The following is a 19358-nucleotide window of genomic DNA, read 5'->3' on the forward strand; positions in this document are numbered from 1 at the left end:
ATGAATGATCACAAATTCGTTTATTGAAAAATATAGGTTATTTTAGCTAATACAAGGGAGAAAAAAAAAGACATACAGGACACCAAAACGTACACAAACCTTCGATTATACACGATAGTGTTATATTAATTTAGTGATTATCATTTATTATGGAAGTGTGTCTCCCAATTTAAAAATATTTTTGGTGGAGTAATAATAATAATATCATATTTTGGCACTTTTCACCAAACTGCGTTCGCAACACAAATATTTTTTTTTTGCAAACATGACTCAAGGTTGCCAATCCCAAACTTTTTTCCTGCTTTTTTTGTACACATAAACCAAAAAGGGATAAACAACTTTCATTTCATTTAATCCCGTTTTTGAATTAATTACCGAGTTGGGCGATCGAGGTCAACATAATTGATGAGCATCGGAACTGACGTGACTTTCGCATTTGGGCGTAGAAATGTCTTTTTTTTTTTAAACGTTGGGGTCGTTTCCAGTCGGGAAACTTGCGGTTGCCGAGTGGAAAAATGGGAAGAAAAAATTCCACGGATTGCGGCGACACTGGCGCTAGCTCGTTAGCTCTGTTCCAACGGGCGACAAATTCTCCAAACAGAGACGTGTCAAATGCGAGAGACGTTGGTTCCCTCGCTTTCCAATCTGGCCCCCCGGTGGCCCTTTTCTGGAATGTTCCATTTTCAAAGAAGGGGGGGGGGTGGACCAAGACATTTCCAATTCCCGCTCGCGATGCCGTGAATGTAAACAACATTCCGTGAGTTCCTCACACTCGAATCTCGTCGTCTTCGTCGTCGTCCAAGAAAGACGAGAAGTTGCTCTCCTCTTCTGGGGGCGCGCTGAAGGTGGCGCTGTCCGTGTCGCCGGCGGACACCCGGGCCTTGTCGTCCAGGGCGGCCGAGCCCGAGCTGGACACGGAGCAGCTGTCCGCTTGCCGCAGGCGTTTGGGGAAGACCTCCGGGGTGTAGCGGGGGACGTAGGGGGTCTCCGGCTCGGGTTCTTGGGGCGTCGCCTCCGTGGGTTTCTCGGCGCGCTCGTCCAGCGGCGGGGAGGTGCGGCCTTCGCTGCACTTGCCTTCCTCGAAGCCCAGATCGTCGTCCTCCTTCTCCATCACGCCCAGGATGTCGCCCAGCATGGACGGTCCGAGATCCACGTGGAAGGACATGACCGACTCGGCGTGCTTCATCCCGCTTTCAAGGGGGCTCCGCGTCTCGGGGAGCTCCCCGGGTTCCCCGAAACGGCGCTCCTCCAACTCCAAGAAGCGCACGACCTCGGCGGCGGCGGCCACGGCGTCCTCGGGGCGCTTGGAGGGGCTCGGCGACGGGCTGTCGGCGTCGTCGTTGAGGAACGGCAAGGACATGGCGTTCTTCACGTACGTCGGCGAGCCCTCGGAGATCCCCGTCGGGCGGTCCACGCGGGTGGTGGATTGCGAGCGCTTGCTGCCGCGGAAGGCGCGCGACAGCAGGCCCAGCCGGGGCGACCCGGGGAAGGAGGCGGTCTGGGCGGGGGGCTCGCCCGAACGCGTGCCCAGGAAGGAGGTGTCGCCGAAGGCGTCGCCGCTGCGGCCCACGTGCATGGTGTGGCGGAAGTCGCCCAGCGGCGCGCTGATCATCTCGCGGGTCAGGTCGCTGCGGGAACGCCGCGTCTTATGGGACGAGCCCGAGACCAGCTGCTTGAGGATGGGCATGATGGCGGGCGGCGAGGACAGGGGAAAATATCCGGGGCGGACCAACCTCCAAGCTCAGCGTCCCAACCTGGGGAAAGAAAAAAACACACAAAATGAGCCATTTGTTAAAGCACATGTGTCAAAGTGGCGGCCCGGGGGCCAAATCTGGCCCGACGCATCATTTTGTGAGACCCGGGAAAGTAAATCTTGAGTGCCCACTTTCTGTTTTAGAATCAAATTAAAATGGAGTATAGATGAATATTAAATTTCCTGATTTCCCCCCTTTTAAATCAATAATTGTCATTTTTTAATCATTTTTTTCTGTGTTTTTAGTTCAAAAATCATTTTTTAAAATCTAAAAATATATATAAAAAAGCTAAAATAAACATTGTTTTAGATCTATAAAAAACTGAATATTCAGGGATTTTAACCCAGTTCTTTTAATCCATTTATGAAAAAATATATCTAAATATTATATCTAAAATGGTCCGGCCCACATGAAATCAAGTCGACATTAACGCGGCCCGCAAAGCAACCAGAGTCTGACACCCTTGGGTTAAAGTGATCCAATTATCACGAGTTTGTCAAAATTAATCATCTCAGTAACTTCTCAAATACATTTGGCAACTATGTAAACCTGGTGGGCCGCCAGGCTTCTTCTTGCCATCACCCGCAAAACACAAATACACTCGCCAGACTAAAACAATGCTCCCAAAATACTAATCACATTTCAAACATCTGATAAAATGATTCAAAACAACAACGACATCTTACGATTATGTGACAAAACCTGTCCCAGTTCTTTGCGACTTCACTGAATTACATTGTATTTTCCCATTTCAAAACTCTATACTTAAAGGCATCATTACAGAATTCCTGTCAACTTTACATTATATTTTTTTCCCCACTGGTCCACTTGTCCAAATTTATAGTCCAAGTTTAACGTCAATCCCAAACGATGACTGAGCAGTGTTATTTTTAGTCAAACCGATTACAAATCCATCAAAAACATGGAAAAATAAAACCCCAACAAAAATGAAGCTATCAATTATGCCCTAAAAACACAATACTTGTACACCGCAAGGAATGTTTTAAAACGGAAAATGCGGTGGACTTCCACGGCAAGCGCAAAAATATTTGGACCCCGAGCTCTTGTTTTGAAAATCTACATTATCAAAAAGCAGACGCAGGAAAACCTTGGAGCGGTTAGCACTTCCCCCGGCTGGCGCCCTGCAAGTTGTCTCATTAAAAGCGCTGACATAGAAAAAAAACAAAAAGACATGAAAAGAAGGGAGCTGCTGTCGTGGTGGTCTACCGAGTGCAAACAACTTCCTGCCACCTTTTAATTGCAGATGGAAAATTACCATGCGGCGCACAGACACTCCAAGTATGAACTAGAACATATTTGTTTTTCTGGAAAGCCCACGGCTCACAAGTAGTCTGATCTTTTATTGGTGCTCCATGCGACTATTTTTAGAGTACAGTCGTACCTCTACTTACAAATGCCTCTAGGTACGAAATGTTCAGGTTACGAAACGATGTGTTTATATGCTATCGTTAGCTACCTCCTTACTATACTGTACTACTGCACAAATATTGCATGCTTATTTTAATACAAATACTTTTATCATTTTTCATGTGTCTTTCTCACATCTTTAATCATTTTTAAAAGGTTGAGTTGGTAGTTTTTTTTTTAGGACCCTGGAACGTATTACAGAATTTACATATAAAGTACTGTTCTACTTACGAAAAATCAAATTTAGGAAAAAAGTTCTGGTACCAATTGATTTCGTAAGTAGAGGTATGACTATATTTGGTGAGCATTAGATTTGGTCCCAGAATCAGACCAATCCAATCGAGTGTTTTTTTTCAGTGACGTTGTTGACAGCAATTTTCGATTTATTACGGGCAAGAGGTACTTTGGTTAAGTCTCCACTTCCTCTAGCAACACACAGTTTCCTTTCTGCAGTGGCAGATGTTCACCTGGGCCACTTGAGATGTCACGCTATGAATCGAAGAGACTAAATTCAGTCAAACAATGTCTCGATGTAGCATTTTTCTCAGCTACAAATTCATTGTTTCATGTAAGATCAGAATGGGGTAAAAAAACAACAGATTTTTAAAATATATTTCAACTGGTAACTCATTAGCCACCATTGAATGGAGAGAGATGTCCAATCGCTTTTGACTAGGAGTGCAGCGACCAATCCCTGCTAGCCCAGGCTAATTTCTAAAGCTAGGAAAAAGGAATTCTGGGCGAGATAGACCGATCCGAGCAGACAAAAGTACTAATTGTGAGCCTGGATCCAATCCTTTCCTCCACCACATACACCCCCCACCCCAGAGCCCCCCTCCCCCAGGCCCTGATCACATGACACAATTCACGTTTGATATCCTGAATCAAAAGCAGCAGCGAATGTGAAACCGTCTCAGTCTAAAACTTAGCCCTTTTGTATTTATAGCTTTTTCGTGCGACGGCGTACATGGGGCGCACTTCATGTGAAATAAGGGGGGGGGGGGGGACTAGAGGGGGAGCCTGAGAAGGCAGCATTTGGCGTGGGAACGGCGAGGTCACTACACCAGAGGCTTGACTTTGTAAACACGTTAACAACACTCACTGGCTGACAGCAAACATGGAGGACGCGCCCCAGAAATGCCATGGCACTGCCTTCACTTTAGTTTAAAAAAAAATGGCTGTTAAATTCCCATGACTTGTAAATTTCACGCAGGAAATCAGTGTTGTTCAGGGGCATGACAAAATAAAGGTATTTCATAAAAACGGGTTGCAATACAAATTGAGATGTTCTTTTATATTATGAGTCATTACAAAGATGTCATTTTTTCATTTTTTATGTTAAGCAAAAGCAGATTCGACCCATTTTTTACAGTGCATTGCCATTTTTTGTTTTTATTTTAATTGGAGATTTTTGGGGTTTTTTGTTAGTGTGCATTTTCATATTTTTATCAGTCCATATGATAAAACAGTAAAAGTACAGTAAAAAAAGTACAAAAAGTGTAAATACTGCTTTTAGGGCTTATTACTGGTGTACCTGGCATTTTTAGATGTTTATTCAACCTCTTAATAAACTCAACTAACAGGATTCCGCCAAATATTACTGTAAACAAAAATCATTTCTACTCTATTTTACTCATTTCTCTTATCGAAAATGGATTGGACGTCAACAGCAGTGAATAACTCAATTGACTCAGCGAGCAGTCTGTTGTCTTTAACTTCACCCCAGTTTCTGAAATACAGCCGCCATGGGAAGCCACTTTTATGCGCACATAACTGTCAATTAAATTTTATAGCTGGGAATCCTCTAAATATGATCCTGTTAACACGGCAGAAGGGCAGAGGAGAGCCGGCTCGATACGAGGAAAAAAAAATGAGGCCTTAAATTAGACGTTTCAGCGTTATTCACGTCACCAACAAGTCTTTGGAAACACACACACACACACACACACAATGCCGATAAGCCCAGAGCTGAAATCACCCATAATGAATACACTTCATAAAGCATCCAAGAAATAGTCAGAATTTATGAGGACTGGCAGGGAAATATTGACTTCCTGCAGAGAACATTTGACTTCCTGTCGATACCGTCGCTCTAAAAAGGTGGCGATACAAAAGAGGCGGACGTGCACTCAAGTGCATTGCGCTCGTGTTATCGACGCGCCATCTTTGTATAGTGTGTGTCTGGTTTATTGAAGGGTAGGGGTCTTTGAAAGCATTGACCTGGATGGTTGAGTGAATGACCTTAAGGGGAAACGACACGCGGGACGTTTAGCAGTGCGATTTGCTGGCCCAATTCTGACGACAGACGCAAGATCCGGAAAATTAGGCCGACTAAATGGCCAATTCTTTGCTAGATAAGTGCCATAAAACTAGGTTAGCCGGCCCCGAGATTTTATTTGCCCTGCTAAATGACGTTATGTCATGGGGAGTCTAGAAATCCCGCGCGGACTTGAACGCCACTCCAGCTACACAAGTGCCTCTACTTATGAAATTCCTTCTTGGAAGCAGTTTTGTAACTTGAATTTTTCGGAAGTCGATTTTATGTTGAAATGAGCGAATTGGAAATGACAGATACGTTTAAAAAAAAAAAAAAAAAATCTGAAAAGTACAATAATACCTCACTTCTTCACCACATGGCAGGTAATGCGGTTAAATAACAATACAGTTAGAACACATGTCAAAGTGGCGGCCCGGGGGCCAAATCTGGCCCACCGTATCATTTTGTTTGGCCCGGGAAAGTCAATCATGAGTGCCGACTTTCTGTTTTAGGATCAAATTAAAATGAAGAGTATAGATGTATATTAAATTTCAAATTTTCAATCAATAATTGTAATTTTTTAATCCATTTTTTCTGTGTTTTTAGTTCAAAAATCATTTTGTAAAATCTAAAAATATATTTAAAAAAAGCTCAAATAAACATTGTTTTAGATCTATAAAAAACTGAATATTCAGGGCTTTTAATCCAGTTCTTTTAATCCATTTATATAAAAAATCTCAATATTATATCGAAAATGGTCCGGCCCACGTGAAATCGAGTTGACGTTAAAGCGGCCCGCGAACCAACCCGAGTCTGACACCCTTGACTTAGAAGATATTTCTAGTTGAACTTTTCTCAGTACACAGTCGACTATAATTGTTTATGGAAGCCTACTTCATAATCACTGTTATTATTAGGTGGGGATTGACGTCCACAGGAAGTGTAAAGGGGGTGGGGGGGGCCTCTTGGGAAAAATCTGCCCTCCCATAAACACACCCAAGCAAACGAATAGTTCACATCTACAACAGTTAAACTAGAAAACCGATCCTCCCGCTGCAGATTTGAAGCAGAAAAACAGCCAAGTGACAATCGGCAAAATAACCAGGTGGGCGGGGCTAGTTACAATCGGGGTCGTCTAGCCACCAGCTCATTGGACGGTGTCTCGGGAGAGCCGTCAAGTTGTGAAATTGGACGACTGTGGAAAGAAAATCTGTTCTTGCATTCCTGGCTGCGATGGAAGGAATGCCTGACGAAAATGATGGCATCCCATAATTACACAGTGAGAGGCAAACGACGCCAACCACTTGTTTGGACCCCTAAGCATTGGCGCTGTGACAATAGATACAGATGATGATATACTGTCAAATTGTAGCGAGCATTTTTGCATCTTGAGCTTTACTTGTATTGGGTTGCCAGATATTCAATTTCCCGCCCCCACTAAAAATTAAATAGTCAATGGCGTTAAAGGCGAAACTGACTTCCTCCCGAAATTCACGTTGACGGAATGGATTCTTCCTCTTCGGCTTTTGCGACTTGTGAACGCTGGGTCACAATGACAACACCAAAGAAGAAAACAATGGCAACAAACAAAAGCTACTGTCAAAGCCTTTCACACAATGACATGCGAGAGCGACAACATCATAAAAAGAGGCAACAAAAGAGATTTTATCAAGGGATTCATGAGCAACTCAATGCGTGTTTACGTGACAAAGATCGGCCCAAAATGGGCCAGGTTTGTTCTTTTGAAAGGTTTTGGGACAGTGTTGCCAAAACAATCTCAACAATATCATTGACATCCTGTCCTGGTTTCAAATGTTAGTCATTTTAACATTGGTAGTTTGCTGCTTAAAAAAAGTTTTCATGATTCATATTTTTGTACGAGAGTCGAGTTTGAGTTGTCTGATTTAAAATATCTGCCAATAAAGAGTCAAAACATTTGTGTTTTTTTAACAATATCCTTGATTAGTTAATTCTCTAGCTATTAATTAATAATATAAAAAATAAATGGCCTTTTCCACCCTTTTCTGATCTTTTAAAAAGCCTTAAAGTGCAAAAAAAGTGTTTTTGACGAGATTTTTTATAGCGCTTCAATTAAAATAAAAACTATCAACTTGCCTGATTTTTATCCACCGAACCACCAACAACCTCTGTAGTCGATGGCGACCAATGATTTACTAATACAAAAACTGATATAAACATCTTTTACACACTATTCCCATCCTTTAAAAAAACTCCATGATTGGGACGGATTTCCTGTCATGTTATTGGACTAGGAGACCCAAAAAAAATAAAAAACCCACTTCTCATTAAATTGAGCTAATAACCAAGTTCCGCTTTACACCCAACGATGCAAAATGAGACCACATGTGAAGTAGTGCATCCTTTGACAGCAGTTCCACATCCTGGGAGGCGATTTTAGAAAACAACTAACAGTTTATGTCGGCATTTCCTGGAATGTGAAAGGACCGGACGCCGCACATTAACACACTGCGACAAGGAACAGACATGTTCACACACGGTACTCCATTAATAACATTGTGAAGGTCCTTTTTTTACATTATTAGCTCTTCCAAAAGGTAAACAAACACCAAATACCCAATGTTTCTCTACACCAAGGGTTTCAAACGCAGGTTGTTTCGCGGGCCGCATTAACGTCAAATCGATTTCATGTGGGCCAGACCATTTTAGATATAATATTTAGATTTTTATTTTTTTTATTTTTTCCTAATCGGATTAAAAGAACTGGATCAAAAGCCCTAAATATTCAGTTTTCTTATAGATCTGAAACAATGTTTATTTCTTTTTTAGTAAGGGAAACGCCTTTTAATCATTTTTTAACATTACAAAAAGGAACAAAATATATTTTTAATCATGCTCAATATTAAAATGGAAAACAGAAAATTTTTTTATATATTTATTTCTACATTTTACAAAATGCTTTTTGAACTAAACACACAAAAGAAAAAAATGGGTTAAAAATTGCAATTATTGATTTAAAAGGGGGAGAGAAAAAATCTGGAAATACAAAATACACCTATAATCTTCATTTGAATTTGATCCTAAAAGAGACTCGAGATTTACTTTTGGGCCGCAGAAAATGAGGCGGTGGGCCATATTCGGCCCACGGGCCGCCACTTGGACACCAGTGCTTTACTCAGGACGGCGTGAAGAAACTTGTGGGTTTAATCTATAAATGGGGAAGGTAAACAAGCTAAGCCGCCGCATAAATGAAAGCTATCAGGGCGCCCGCTGACACGTCCCAAAAGACGGACCCCCGTCCCTGCGTGAAGATTGGATAAGAGGGGTCAAAGGTAACACGCTGGAAGTTGTGAAAACAAAGGAGGCCTCACACCGAGATGCTTGATTACTTTGTGTCCTGGTGAAAAGGTGAAGTGGTGATGGAGTGATGAAGTCAAGGGACCCCCACATAGCTTTCATCTAGCATTAAGGAGTTAAATCAGGGCAAAATGTTGTCGTTGGGACTCAAGATTTGCATTTTGTTCGTCTATTTTCCTCATCATTGGGGCTGAGAGAAAATAAAAATTGCCTTGTAAGTTTATAACTATCCATAATTTGATTCTTTTATTTAAATGTACGACTGAGGCTAATTTTAGCTTCCTATTTACATTAGAGGTCAATTCAAACAGCAAAAATTTAAAGTTAAAATGCAGAGTTTTGTTGGAATGGCCATTTACAAGGAAATACAGCACATCTATTGCCTTAATTCAAGTGAAAAAAAGTTGTGTAATATACAGAGAAAAAACAGGATTTCATTTTATATTACTATATTGCAGAAAGGTAAAGACAGTATTTCCAGAAAGCGGTCAGCCATTTTGGTGTTCCTTCTTTGTAATGTCATTAAAACCAATCACATGCACCTGTCTTCCAATATTAGTGTGTATGTGTGTGCGTGTATTTGACACAACAAAATGGATGCACCCATAAGCCAAACATTTTTCTATTTAAGAAGTCTACAAAGTGCAATTTACTTTGTGGAGTTTGATTAATAGGATTGTTTTTATTTATTTATGTAACATGTCCTGAAATTCTGTCAATTTGGTGTGCAAATATTTATGCAAAGTTGCCAAAAGAACCTCTTAGAATGTTCTAGTTTCAGTGGCTTCTTACAAGACAAATCGTTGTTTATACATACTTGTGTTAAAAAGCATCATGATCAGCCAAACTTCACATTCAAACCAAGCAGCCATTTTGTGCCTTCATGTTCTGCAAAGTAGTACCCAAATTAACTCCAACTCAAAAAGTAAATGAAAACCTAGAACTCATGAATATGAAAATTCCAACCATTTAACCCATGAGAACCCTGCACTTTTGTCTTGAGATTAAAAGGCACACATTCCAAATCATTTTTTCAGTATATTGGGTTCATTTTGCCCTGATGGCTTCTGTGTTCAATCTTCTAATTAAAACGTGACATCACCAGACGCGCATGATCATGGGAACAATACACTGCACCCACACAAAAGCATCAGCTGCCATATTACACACACCCACACCCAGTCGCCCCCCCCCACCTCCCTTCGATCCTAACTAAACACCCCTAATAATGATACATATCATCCAAAATAACAGTCAATATTACGTCAATCGTGCCGTTTTAAATCCAAAGGAAGTGATCACGCTTACCTTAGCATCCCATTCATAAAACGCCGGTCCCACGTTGAGGCCCCCAGCAGTTTGACAATGGAGGAGGAGAAGGGAAGATGCACACCTCCGAAGAAATCAGACGCCAAATTCGGAAGTCGAAGCGGCAGCCGCGCGTGAAAAAAAGAAGAAAAAGTGGCTTTACTTTGGTGGAACTGTCACCGATTTGGCGAAAGTGTACCGCGGTGAAACGCGTGGGCGAGTCGAGCAACGCGGTGCATGGACGTGTGCGTGCGTGCGTGCGTGCGTGAGTACCTAAATGCAGGAGGCTGATCACATGGCCACGCCCCTCCCCCCTCAAGTCTCGCCTTAAAGACACAGGAGCCCCGGAAGGAAAGTGACGTCATATTTGGTGGACAAATGACACCTGTGTACATACAGTACGGCTACAAAACACAGTTAAACAAAATTTATTGACTTATCATAAGCAATATCTTATAAACTCATGGTATCTATAGCTGTATTAAAAAGTATGGATTGATACTTCTAGAACCAGTGCGTTTAGGCATTTTGTGTCATTTTTACTTGTTATTGCAGAATGTGATGCTCTTTTTTTTTTAAATTAACTCCGATGCAATGAGATCCCTCATATTAATATATACAAATTTCTTATTTATATATATTTTTTTATATTGCAAAAACATGCCACTTGATGTGTCAACAGAATGGGGCAATTACTAAATACCAATACCAAACACCTGGATTTCTATGCTTAATATTTTTTGTTCTTACTAGAAAAACAATGATGAAAAAGAAGAGCAATGTATACATTTAAGTCTATCAACATCACATTTTATAAGCAAACTTGGTTGCTGTTAGTAGTTCTCCAGTTTGCTAAACGGTGCCAAAAAAAAGATAATTTATCTTACCAAATATTAATTTTGTATATAGTTACCAGTTAATTACCAAATTTTATATATCGTGTATTTTGAACCAATAATATAGTTTTGCAGACAAAAAAATGATTATCTTGAATTGTCCTGGTGTTGAAGTATTCTGAATATAGTATCTGCATGATCTCCTTCAGGAAGTGGAAGTCAACCATTTGTCAAACTTTTGTGTATTGAATCTCCATCTCACACATTCCCTTCCTGGCAGCAAAAAGAATTGAAATGCAAATGAAGGTAAAACGAAAGGAATGTGTGAATAGTGGATTGCTCTCTAACGACCCGCATTACCTGCCCGCAACACCCGCACACACCACACTTTCCTTTCTATTTGTATAATCCACATTGCCCTTAAATATCACATTGATCCCCAAAGGAAGAAGCCCAAGAATATGCAAACAGATGGAAATTAATTAAAGAATGAAATCATGTTCAACAGAAAATTTGAGTTCTCAAATTAAATATACTGTTGCAGTTGTCTTTTCAAATATGATTGATTAAGATATGGCGATATGAACATGTGTTTCTCAAGCAACCATATCATTAATCTCAATCATGCTAATGCTAATTAGCATGCAACTGCCATAACACCCCTAAAAATAGATCATGACAAATTGAATTCATGACTAACCTTTCCAAACCAGTTAGTGTAAACCAGTCCTCCTAAATATTGCATGTTATATTTTATTCAAGCTCCTGGACAGTTGACTCCAGTTACTTGCTTAACACCAATTAAAAATCTGTGGAATATGAGGGCAAAAATGGCTGCATTTGATCAAACCTACTGATGCTCTACTGTTGATTACAATTGAACAGGAAAAAGAATCACACTTTTCTGTCCCGGTGGAAGAAAAATGTCTATTCTTTTATTTGGTGGATTCAATATTGTGTGATGTGTTTTTAGAAAAATCTGTCTAATAGCTGGTGAAATGGAGTAAGCTCTTCTGAAAACATCTGATAGTGAATGAAAAATTGGGCTGTCACATGGCGTATGTAGTAATTTTCCTTCTTTTGGATGTTTTGACAAAGCCTGACTTGGAAATGATAGGACACCAGGGAACTGGTGAAAATTGTAGGAAGAAAATGCACCCACATTTTTTTCCTTAAGTTGATGTTAGAGGACAAAATTAGCAGTCACAGAGCATTTCCCTAAAAGGTTCCAGAGACTCCCCCATCCGCTCCCCCCACCCTTTTTCTGCCTTGCTTCAGATCGATGTTTTCCGGCCAGAAATAAAGCCATTACCCTTGTGCTCTCCCAGCCCTCCTTTAGCTTCAGTGGGCCGCCATCCAATCAGCTTCTTTTCCCTAGACCCTGTTAAGTTGAATACAAATTTTGAATTTGCAAAATGGGTTTAGTTCTGGGATCGGGGGTTCGATCCCAGGTGTCGTCCTCACTGTCTGGAATTTGCATGTTCTCTCCGGGCTTGCGTGGGTTTTCTCCAGGTACTCTGGTTTCCTCAAACATCCCAAAAACCTGCATGCTGGGCTAGCTGCACCCCCTGCAACCCTTGTGAGGATAAAGTGGTTTGAAAAAAAAATTACCGTTTTTTTTGTTCATTGTGTTTTTAAATCAACGAAAAGAAAAATATTTGCTCCCGCTCCCAAATTATTTTTTTAGGTCTTGGGCGATCAAAATTGTCAAATTATTCGTGATTTGATTCGTTGGCAGATGCGAAGGCAAAACGATAATTTTAACCCAAATGACCGATATATTCTACCATAAAGAGCCGCAAGATGGAGAGAGATGAAAAATAAAATAATTTATTCGAGTACTATCATCAATCAATTGGTAATGTCTGATGACGAATACAGTAGTGGCGTTCACATTCCAATGACTTTGTAGATTACACTTGGTGGCAAAAGTTACACTGTACAGTGGGACTGGTGATGCGGCGTCCAAAAAAAGGGGTGAGCATACGTGAACGTCTTTTTTTTGGGTGTCCTTTTGTCATTAACGTAGACTGAAATGGCCTCACCTGTCCTCGTGGGATTTAGTAGGATTGTGTCCAGGAAGAACCGTCGAGTCAAGTTATGAAAAACATTGAGACCGTCAGACCAGTGGAACGTTCGATGATCCGTTTCCCTGTTGTAATATGGCACATTACAGTCAAATCTGGTTCATCTATGGCCGCCAACAATGAGTTCATATCTGCTCGTGTCAAAGTAGGACAGAAAATGAAAAAAAAAATGTCTCTGATTCGAGATTTGTGTCCGTTTTTCTAGCCTTTCTTCGTAAATTCCCACGGGGCCTTGAACGCACCAGCTGTGGGTTGGGAATAGTCTTATTCCGATATTTTTTTTTCAGCACCCGATACACGGCTGTGTCGTATCGTCAAATGCAGATAATGTTCTTAAATGGTTCGAAAAACATACATGATATTTTTTATTTGGTCTGGTGACTACCGCTAACGTCGGAGTACCCATTGGGTCCCGCGTTTCGGTACCAAAATACAACCCGGCATAAATTTTCTATGGTTAAAGCATATAAAGGTTGGAAAGAAATTCTCAGGGAATGCACGCGTTGTCGTCATTTGTTAGTAATTGCCGATAATTAGGATAGCATTTTAGTACCAGAACGGGGGCCCCTTCCCAAGGTAAAATGGGTACGATGGTCTATGTCCACCTTAACTTGTGCTTTAGCGCTTTTGATTTAGCATCTGAGATGAAGATAACAGCAAATAGACACATATTTTCTTGAAAGAAATGAAATAAAAAGCTTATAGTAGTGGGTATAGCAATCTACTGCAGCAGCATGGTAATGGACTCATCCCTGCCAACCCCGACAAGCGCGGAAACGAGCAAAAGGTGCCGCGATGCTCGAATGTGACTAATTAGCTCGAAGCGTATTCATATAAATAGCCGGTAAACAATACGAGACGAGTACGTCTCGTAAACACGAAGATCGGGCCGAGTGAGAAAAAAGGGGAAGGCGGTGGGTGACTGTTTCTCACCGCGGTTTGTCCTTGTTTTTTTTTATTTCAAACATTCGTCTTCGCTTGGCTTCTAAAGCGCTCTAGCGAAACAACAACTCATTTCATTTGAGTCTTTCGGTGCTCTCCGGGTGACCAAAAAAACTTGAAATGATTGTCTTTTTTCAATTAAATAAACATCACGTCGATGAAGCACGCACACACTTTGCCGAGCAAAAGGATACCAAACGGAAGAGTCGTTTTCTGGTCGGCATCAAACGAAGGAGGAGAAGCCGGCGCTGGGCGGCGGCGGGGCGGCGGCGGAGGCGCAGCCCAGGCTGCTGGGGGGCCGGTAGAGGGCGCCGTGCTGGTTGGGGGGTTCCGACAGCAAGGACGGGGTGGGAGTCCGGCTTCCTTTGGGCCTGAACAGGGTGCCTTGGCCTTGGGGGAGGGGCTGCGGGGACGGGGCGCTCGGCGGGACCAGGGGCGGCAGGGGGGGCACGGGCGGCGGGTGACCCCGCGACTCCTGCTCCGCCGGGGGGTCGGGTTGCGAGTAGCCGTAGGCCGGCGGGCGGGAGACGCCTTTGGGCTGCCGCCGCCACGAGTTGTAGTAGGTGGGGTCGCTGATGTAATGGCTGACAAAGGAGTGCGTTTTCTGGCGGCTCTGCTCCATTTCATACTCGCTATCGCTACCCTGTGGAGGACAGGTGACTCGGTCAGTGGATTTGGGTTCATCTGGTGCTCACTGTCGCGATGTCCTGATCCGTTAGTCCAAGGGTGTCAGACTCGGGTTGGTTTGCGGGCCACTTTAACGTCAACTTGTTTTCACGTGGGCTGGACCATTTTAGATATAATATTTAGTTTTTTTATATATAAATGGATTAAAAGAAATGGATTAAAAGCCCTGAATATTCAGTTTTTTATAGAACTAAAACAATGTTTATTTTAGCTTTTTCATATATACTTTTAGATGTTACAAAATGATTTTTGAAGTAAAAACACAGAAAAAAATGGATTTAAAAAATCACAATGATTGATTTAAAAGGGCGAAAATCAGGAAATTTAATATACATCTATACTCTTCATTTTAATTTGATCCTAAAACAGAAAGTCGGCACTCATGATTTACTTTCTCGGGCCGCACACAATGATGCGGCGGGCCAGATTTGGCCCCTGGGCCGCCACTTTGACACCTGTGCGATAGTCAGTTTCCGTATCAGTGCCCCAAACGGCTATTTTTGGGCGGTCCAATAACCGCCTGGATTTTTAGTACCGTATTTTGCTGTTTAATATACCCCCCCCCCTCCATTTAATATACCGGGGTATATTAAACGGCAGGGGTATATTAAACGGCAGGGGTATATTAAACGGCAGGGGTATATTAAACGGCATGGTTATATTAAATGGCGCACAAACGGGAAGGTACAATCCACTACGCACTCTTTATGCCGTGACAAGGTGCATCAACGTTTTGGAGACTAAAACTACTTACTGCTGAATAAAGTCTGACTTGGAATTTTAATGAACTAAAGTATCTATAATGATGCCCCCATGAACACCATACAAATCTTGCCAAAAAAGCTGAGTTGCCGTTTAATATACCCGGGTATATTTACTATCGTACCGTTGTAGATTAAACCAGTACGTAAACATGTCCGCTAGGTGTGGCCGTGTATCTCTTTGGAAACAAATGTGTCGTGTAATATCGTAAACAAAGCAGGTTACATTATATTTGGCATTATTTTTGCGGGTCTAAAAATATGCTATCGGCAAAACATCGGATCGGAAGTCAAAAGTCAATTTCCGGCCACGTGTAGTTCACCGCCAAGCATTTCAACAACTAAACTATCCTCAATTATTGAATTTTACCGCTAATTTCGGTCAAATTTAATCCCTTAAAAACCCGACGCCGTCCACAATAACAGTGAGGGTGGTTGTCAAAAGGGATTGGACGCCTGATGACTGCCAACGAGTTCAATTAAGCGCCCTGTAAAGGACTGCGAACAACTTGTGACGTATGAACCCAAACATGTAATATCTACAGAGCACAGATAATTGCTCCTACGAGGGCCATAACGAGGAAGTCACAGATGCGCCCGGGACAACGCGGAGGATTAATGCGAGGAAACATCGGCGCTTGATAGCGCTCGCTGCTACGCCTTTGACGGAGAAACACAAACAGTTTAAAGGAGAGCAATTAGGCTCCGCGTCGCACGTTTGCGGAACTGACGACTGGCTCGGCCTTTTAGTGTCGCGGCGCGCTAACAGATGTTGACGCCATATTTATTTGCACGAGTGGCAGGTAAACAGTGGGAGGCCCGGGAAAGACAATAACAAGTACAGATTTGCGCCTCCCGGCATAGACGGTTAATATACAAAGTGGTACGGGAAAATGGCGGATTGCTCACGCCGCGCCGGAAAAATTTGAATTTGAACTGTGGGATGTTTCAAATGGGACAAATGGGAACGGTCGCCATTGTTCGATCCAGTGGAAGTTGTCAATGTGTTAGCTACAACCAGGGAACATGTCTTGAGGACAATGCTTATAAATAAGGGGAAAGCGTGATTGTATCATAACTGCAGTTTAAGTTTAATTTATTTGATAAGGGACAGCACATATTAGCAAACACTTCCTGTGTGTGGCTCCAGTTTTTGTTAACTAGGTCTACAATGTCTTGTGTGTCTTGTGTCTGTCTTGCTACTGCAACCAAGAGATTTCCCGAATACGGAATGAAATAAAGTTCTAATCTAATCTAATCTAATATTCATATTCATGTTAATGAACATAAATATGTAAGATTGTAGCCAAGGGCTATTTTTCATCTTTAGTCCCTTGTGTAGGTTGAAGATAAACGAGGACACATACACACAAGTAGCACAGTTTTAGCAAGAGTAGTAAGTAGAGTTGTAATGGCAATTTTGTTGGTCTAACGGGCTTTAAGATGATTGGCCAAGAGGTTCAGAGATGGTAGTTCACGGATTGCTAATTGGTATTGAGTTCCAGGTATGAACTAAGAAGGTGCTTTGGCTAATTTAGCATTGTTTTTGAAGGGAACTACACAGTCACCTCTAGAGCCAGCCTTTGTTGATCTGTTGGATTTTTTTGTCCAAAATCTTGCAGTGGGGGAGGAGCTTTGTGTTGGAAGATTTTGTAAACTAAGGTGGCATCTGCAGATTTAACAGTATTGTCCCAGTTCATGTGTTTGTATTTTTTTAAATACCTGACAGTAGTGGTGCATTTTTGGCTTTCTGTCCAATACCTGTTTATAAACGCTTTCAATTGGTTTTACTGTCGTCTTGCAGGCCGATGACCAACTTGTCCCAGATCAGATCAAATCAGGCCCAATCCGGTCATTTTCGTCACAGGATTGGAATCGGACATAGTGATATTTTAACACCAGATGTTTTTTTTTTCGTAGCACAGTATTTAAATCGCTACAGATGGGACGTTATAAGGGCTTTTTATCTCACAGATTGTGTACGGCCTATAAAGAGGGGACAAAACTGACTCTAAAAGAGGGGACAACTAGCATAGCGACAGCTTTAACGGTACACTCGACGTATTGACAGTCCTTTGAGTGCTTGTTTTAGTGACAATTTACCTGCGAATCGGAGATCTCGGAGGGTTTCTCCGTCAGGCTGCTGCTCTCGGCGGGAATCAGGTCGTTATATTTGGCGCTCACGTCTTCGTCCGAGTAGTGCAGACTTCCGGGACTGGGCCTCGGCGGGGATCTGCCACGCCAGACGAAAAAAAAGAAGAAAATCAGGTAAAGAGCGAGCGATATGGCAAGCGGGCTAAACGCAAAGTGAAAGGCACATGAGTGCCGGGATATGTAAGATGAGGTCTTGCTATAATCCTGTTTTTCCGCCCTGCGGGAGGTTTTCCTTTAGATGTCTGGACTTTGATGCCTGAGTACACATAAGTCGGTTCTGTCAATCTTGTGACAGACACGACTCGCAGAAGATGGATGAAAGACTTCCATATCTTCGTATTCCAGAGGCGCTTCACGGCGGAGAAAAATGAAGACGACAAAGGAAGCGCAAAATGGTGGAGATGGAGAAGTTACTGCTCGAGGGGCTCCTCCTCTTTTCAGGTGGGTTTTGTCAATGTGGCCATGTTGGATGTGTCACTTGGAGTTGACAAGGTGGATGGACATTTCAAAGAACTGGAAAAGAAGTGTCTAATTTGGTCATACAAGACACAGAAGACATTGTAGACCTAGGTAAAAAACTGGAGCTAGGTAAAGAACTGTTTGTTGGTTAGCGCATTGGCCTCACAGTGGGAGACCTGGGTTCAAATCCAGGTCGGTCCACTTGTGTAGAGTTTGCATGTTTTCCCCGGGCCTGCGTGGGTTTTCTCCGGGTACTCCGGTTTCCTCCCACATTCCAAAGAAACGCATGTTAGGCTGATTGGACACTTTAAATTCCCCCTAGGTATGAGTGATTGGTTGTGTCATCGTGCCCTGTGATTGGCTGACCACCGATTCAGGGTGTTTCCCGCCTCTGGCCCGAAGTCAGATGGGATAGGCTCCAGCACCCCCTGCAACCCTAGTGAGGATTAAGCAGTGCAGTAAATCATGGAAATTAAAGTTCTAAAGTATTCTGTTGAACGGAAACAGCAATTTAAAAAAAACACACATCTAAAGTCGACTAATCTCTCTTTAGAAAATGTGCAACTGAGCGTAGCCGCCAACCACAACATTTTATCAGCCTCAAGTCCTTTTATGAACTTCACTCAAGTAAAAAACTAAAAAAAATCATTAATGTGAAGATGAGAAGAGCTCTTAGTTTTCTTCTGATCTGTTCACGGTCAGTAATTATCCACTAAAGAAGAAGCACACGCCTTGGTATGCTAGCTATTTAACTCGTTCCCATCCACCGCCAAGGAATCCGACGTCTCTCACCGTCACTGGCGGTGAGACCGGATCATTCTGGATTGTTCCCAAATCCGTGAAGAAAGAAAAAAGTGGCTTCCCGGACATCAACATCTACTTGAATTTGAATTCTTAGGGCACAGCGTCTCGACTATGACGAAAAGGCGTCACGAAATCTAAGACGGCGAAATCAATGGCTTCCCGAGACTCTATTTGACAGCCATTGTGAGAAGCTCGACACAACAAAGAACATCTCCTTTCAGGGTAAAAAAGGGGATGACGCCAGTGGGCGGACTGAAGGAAGAAAACTATCTGGCAGAGTTGGACATTTTGGAAGCAGGAACGCCAGATCAGGCGGAAAAAATACAAGCTTTGAATTATTTAAACTTTTCCTCCCGTTTGGACTTTGGAGGAGCGTCCCTTGGGGGGAAACTCACCCATCTGCTGTGTCTGGCTTTGGGGGTCCACTCATTAGCAAAGACTACAATGTCAGGCGGCGGGGCTTCAAAGAGTGTTTCATGGTCAAAGAGAACATTGTTCAAACTTTTAGCATCTAAAACTCGGATTTATGTGGGCTGAAGATTAGA

The 19358-nt window shown here is 42.3% G+C and overlaps 2 protein-coding genes across 4 annotated transcripts in view; both read right to left on the reverse strand.

Moving 5' to 3' along the window:
• Nucleotides 1-3: 3 nt before the first annotated feature.
• On the reverse strand, nt 4-10382 carry LOC144087923 (cdc42 effector protein 4-like). Its single transcript, XM_077618046.1, has 2 exons — nt 10084-10382; nt 4-1754 (listed from the first exon to the last, which is right to left on the reverse strand). Exon 2 carries the CDS (start codon nt 1685-1687, stop codon nt 767-769), a length of 921 nt encoding a protein of 306 aa, XP_077474172.1. The 5' UTR covers nt 1688-1754; nt 10084-10382; the 3' UTR covers nt 4-766.
• A 2350-nt stretch (nt 10383-12732) lies between these two features.
• The window catches only part of LOC144087925 (protein sidekick-2-like), a 125742-nt gene continuing 119116 nt past the window's right edge, over nt 12733-19358 (reverse strand). For 2 of the 3 annotated variants that reach the window (XM_077618049.1, XM_077618050.1), the window contains exons 45-46: nt 17500-17629; nt 12733-14591 (exon numbers count right to left, since the gene is read on the reverse strand). In XM_077618049.1, the coding sequence (XP_077474175.1) occupies nt 14172-14591; nt 17500-17629 (550 nt within the window). In that variant the 3' untranslated portion in view covers nt 12733-14171. The other variant, XM_077618051.1, reaches the window with a different exon arrangement.

The sequence above is a fragment of the Stigmatopora argus genome, chromosome 14, assembly GCF_051989625.1.
Source record: "Stigmatopora argus isolate UIUO_Sarg chromosome 14, RoL_Sarg_1.0, whole genome shotgun sequence".
NCBI lineage: Eukaryota > Metazoa > Chordata > Actinopteri > Syngnathiformes > Syngnathidae > Stigmatopora > Stigmatopora argus.

Coding starts and splice junctions, on each gene's coding strand:
- LOC144087923 (XM_077618046.1), bottom strand. CDS start 1,687: ATGCCCATCCTCAAGCAGCTGGTCTCGGGCTCGTCCCATAAGACGCGG.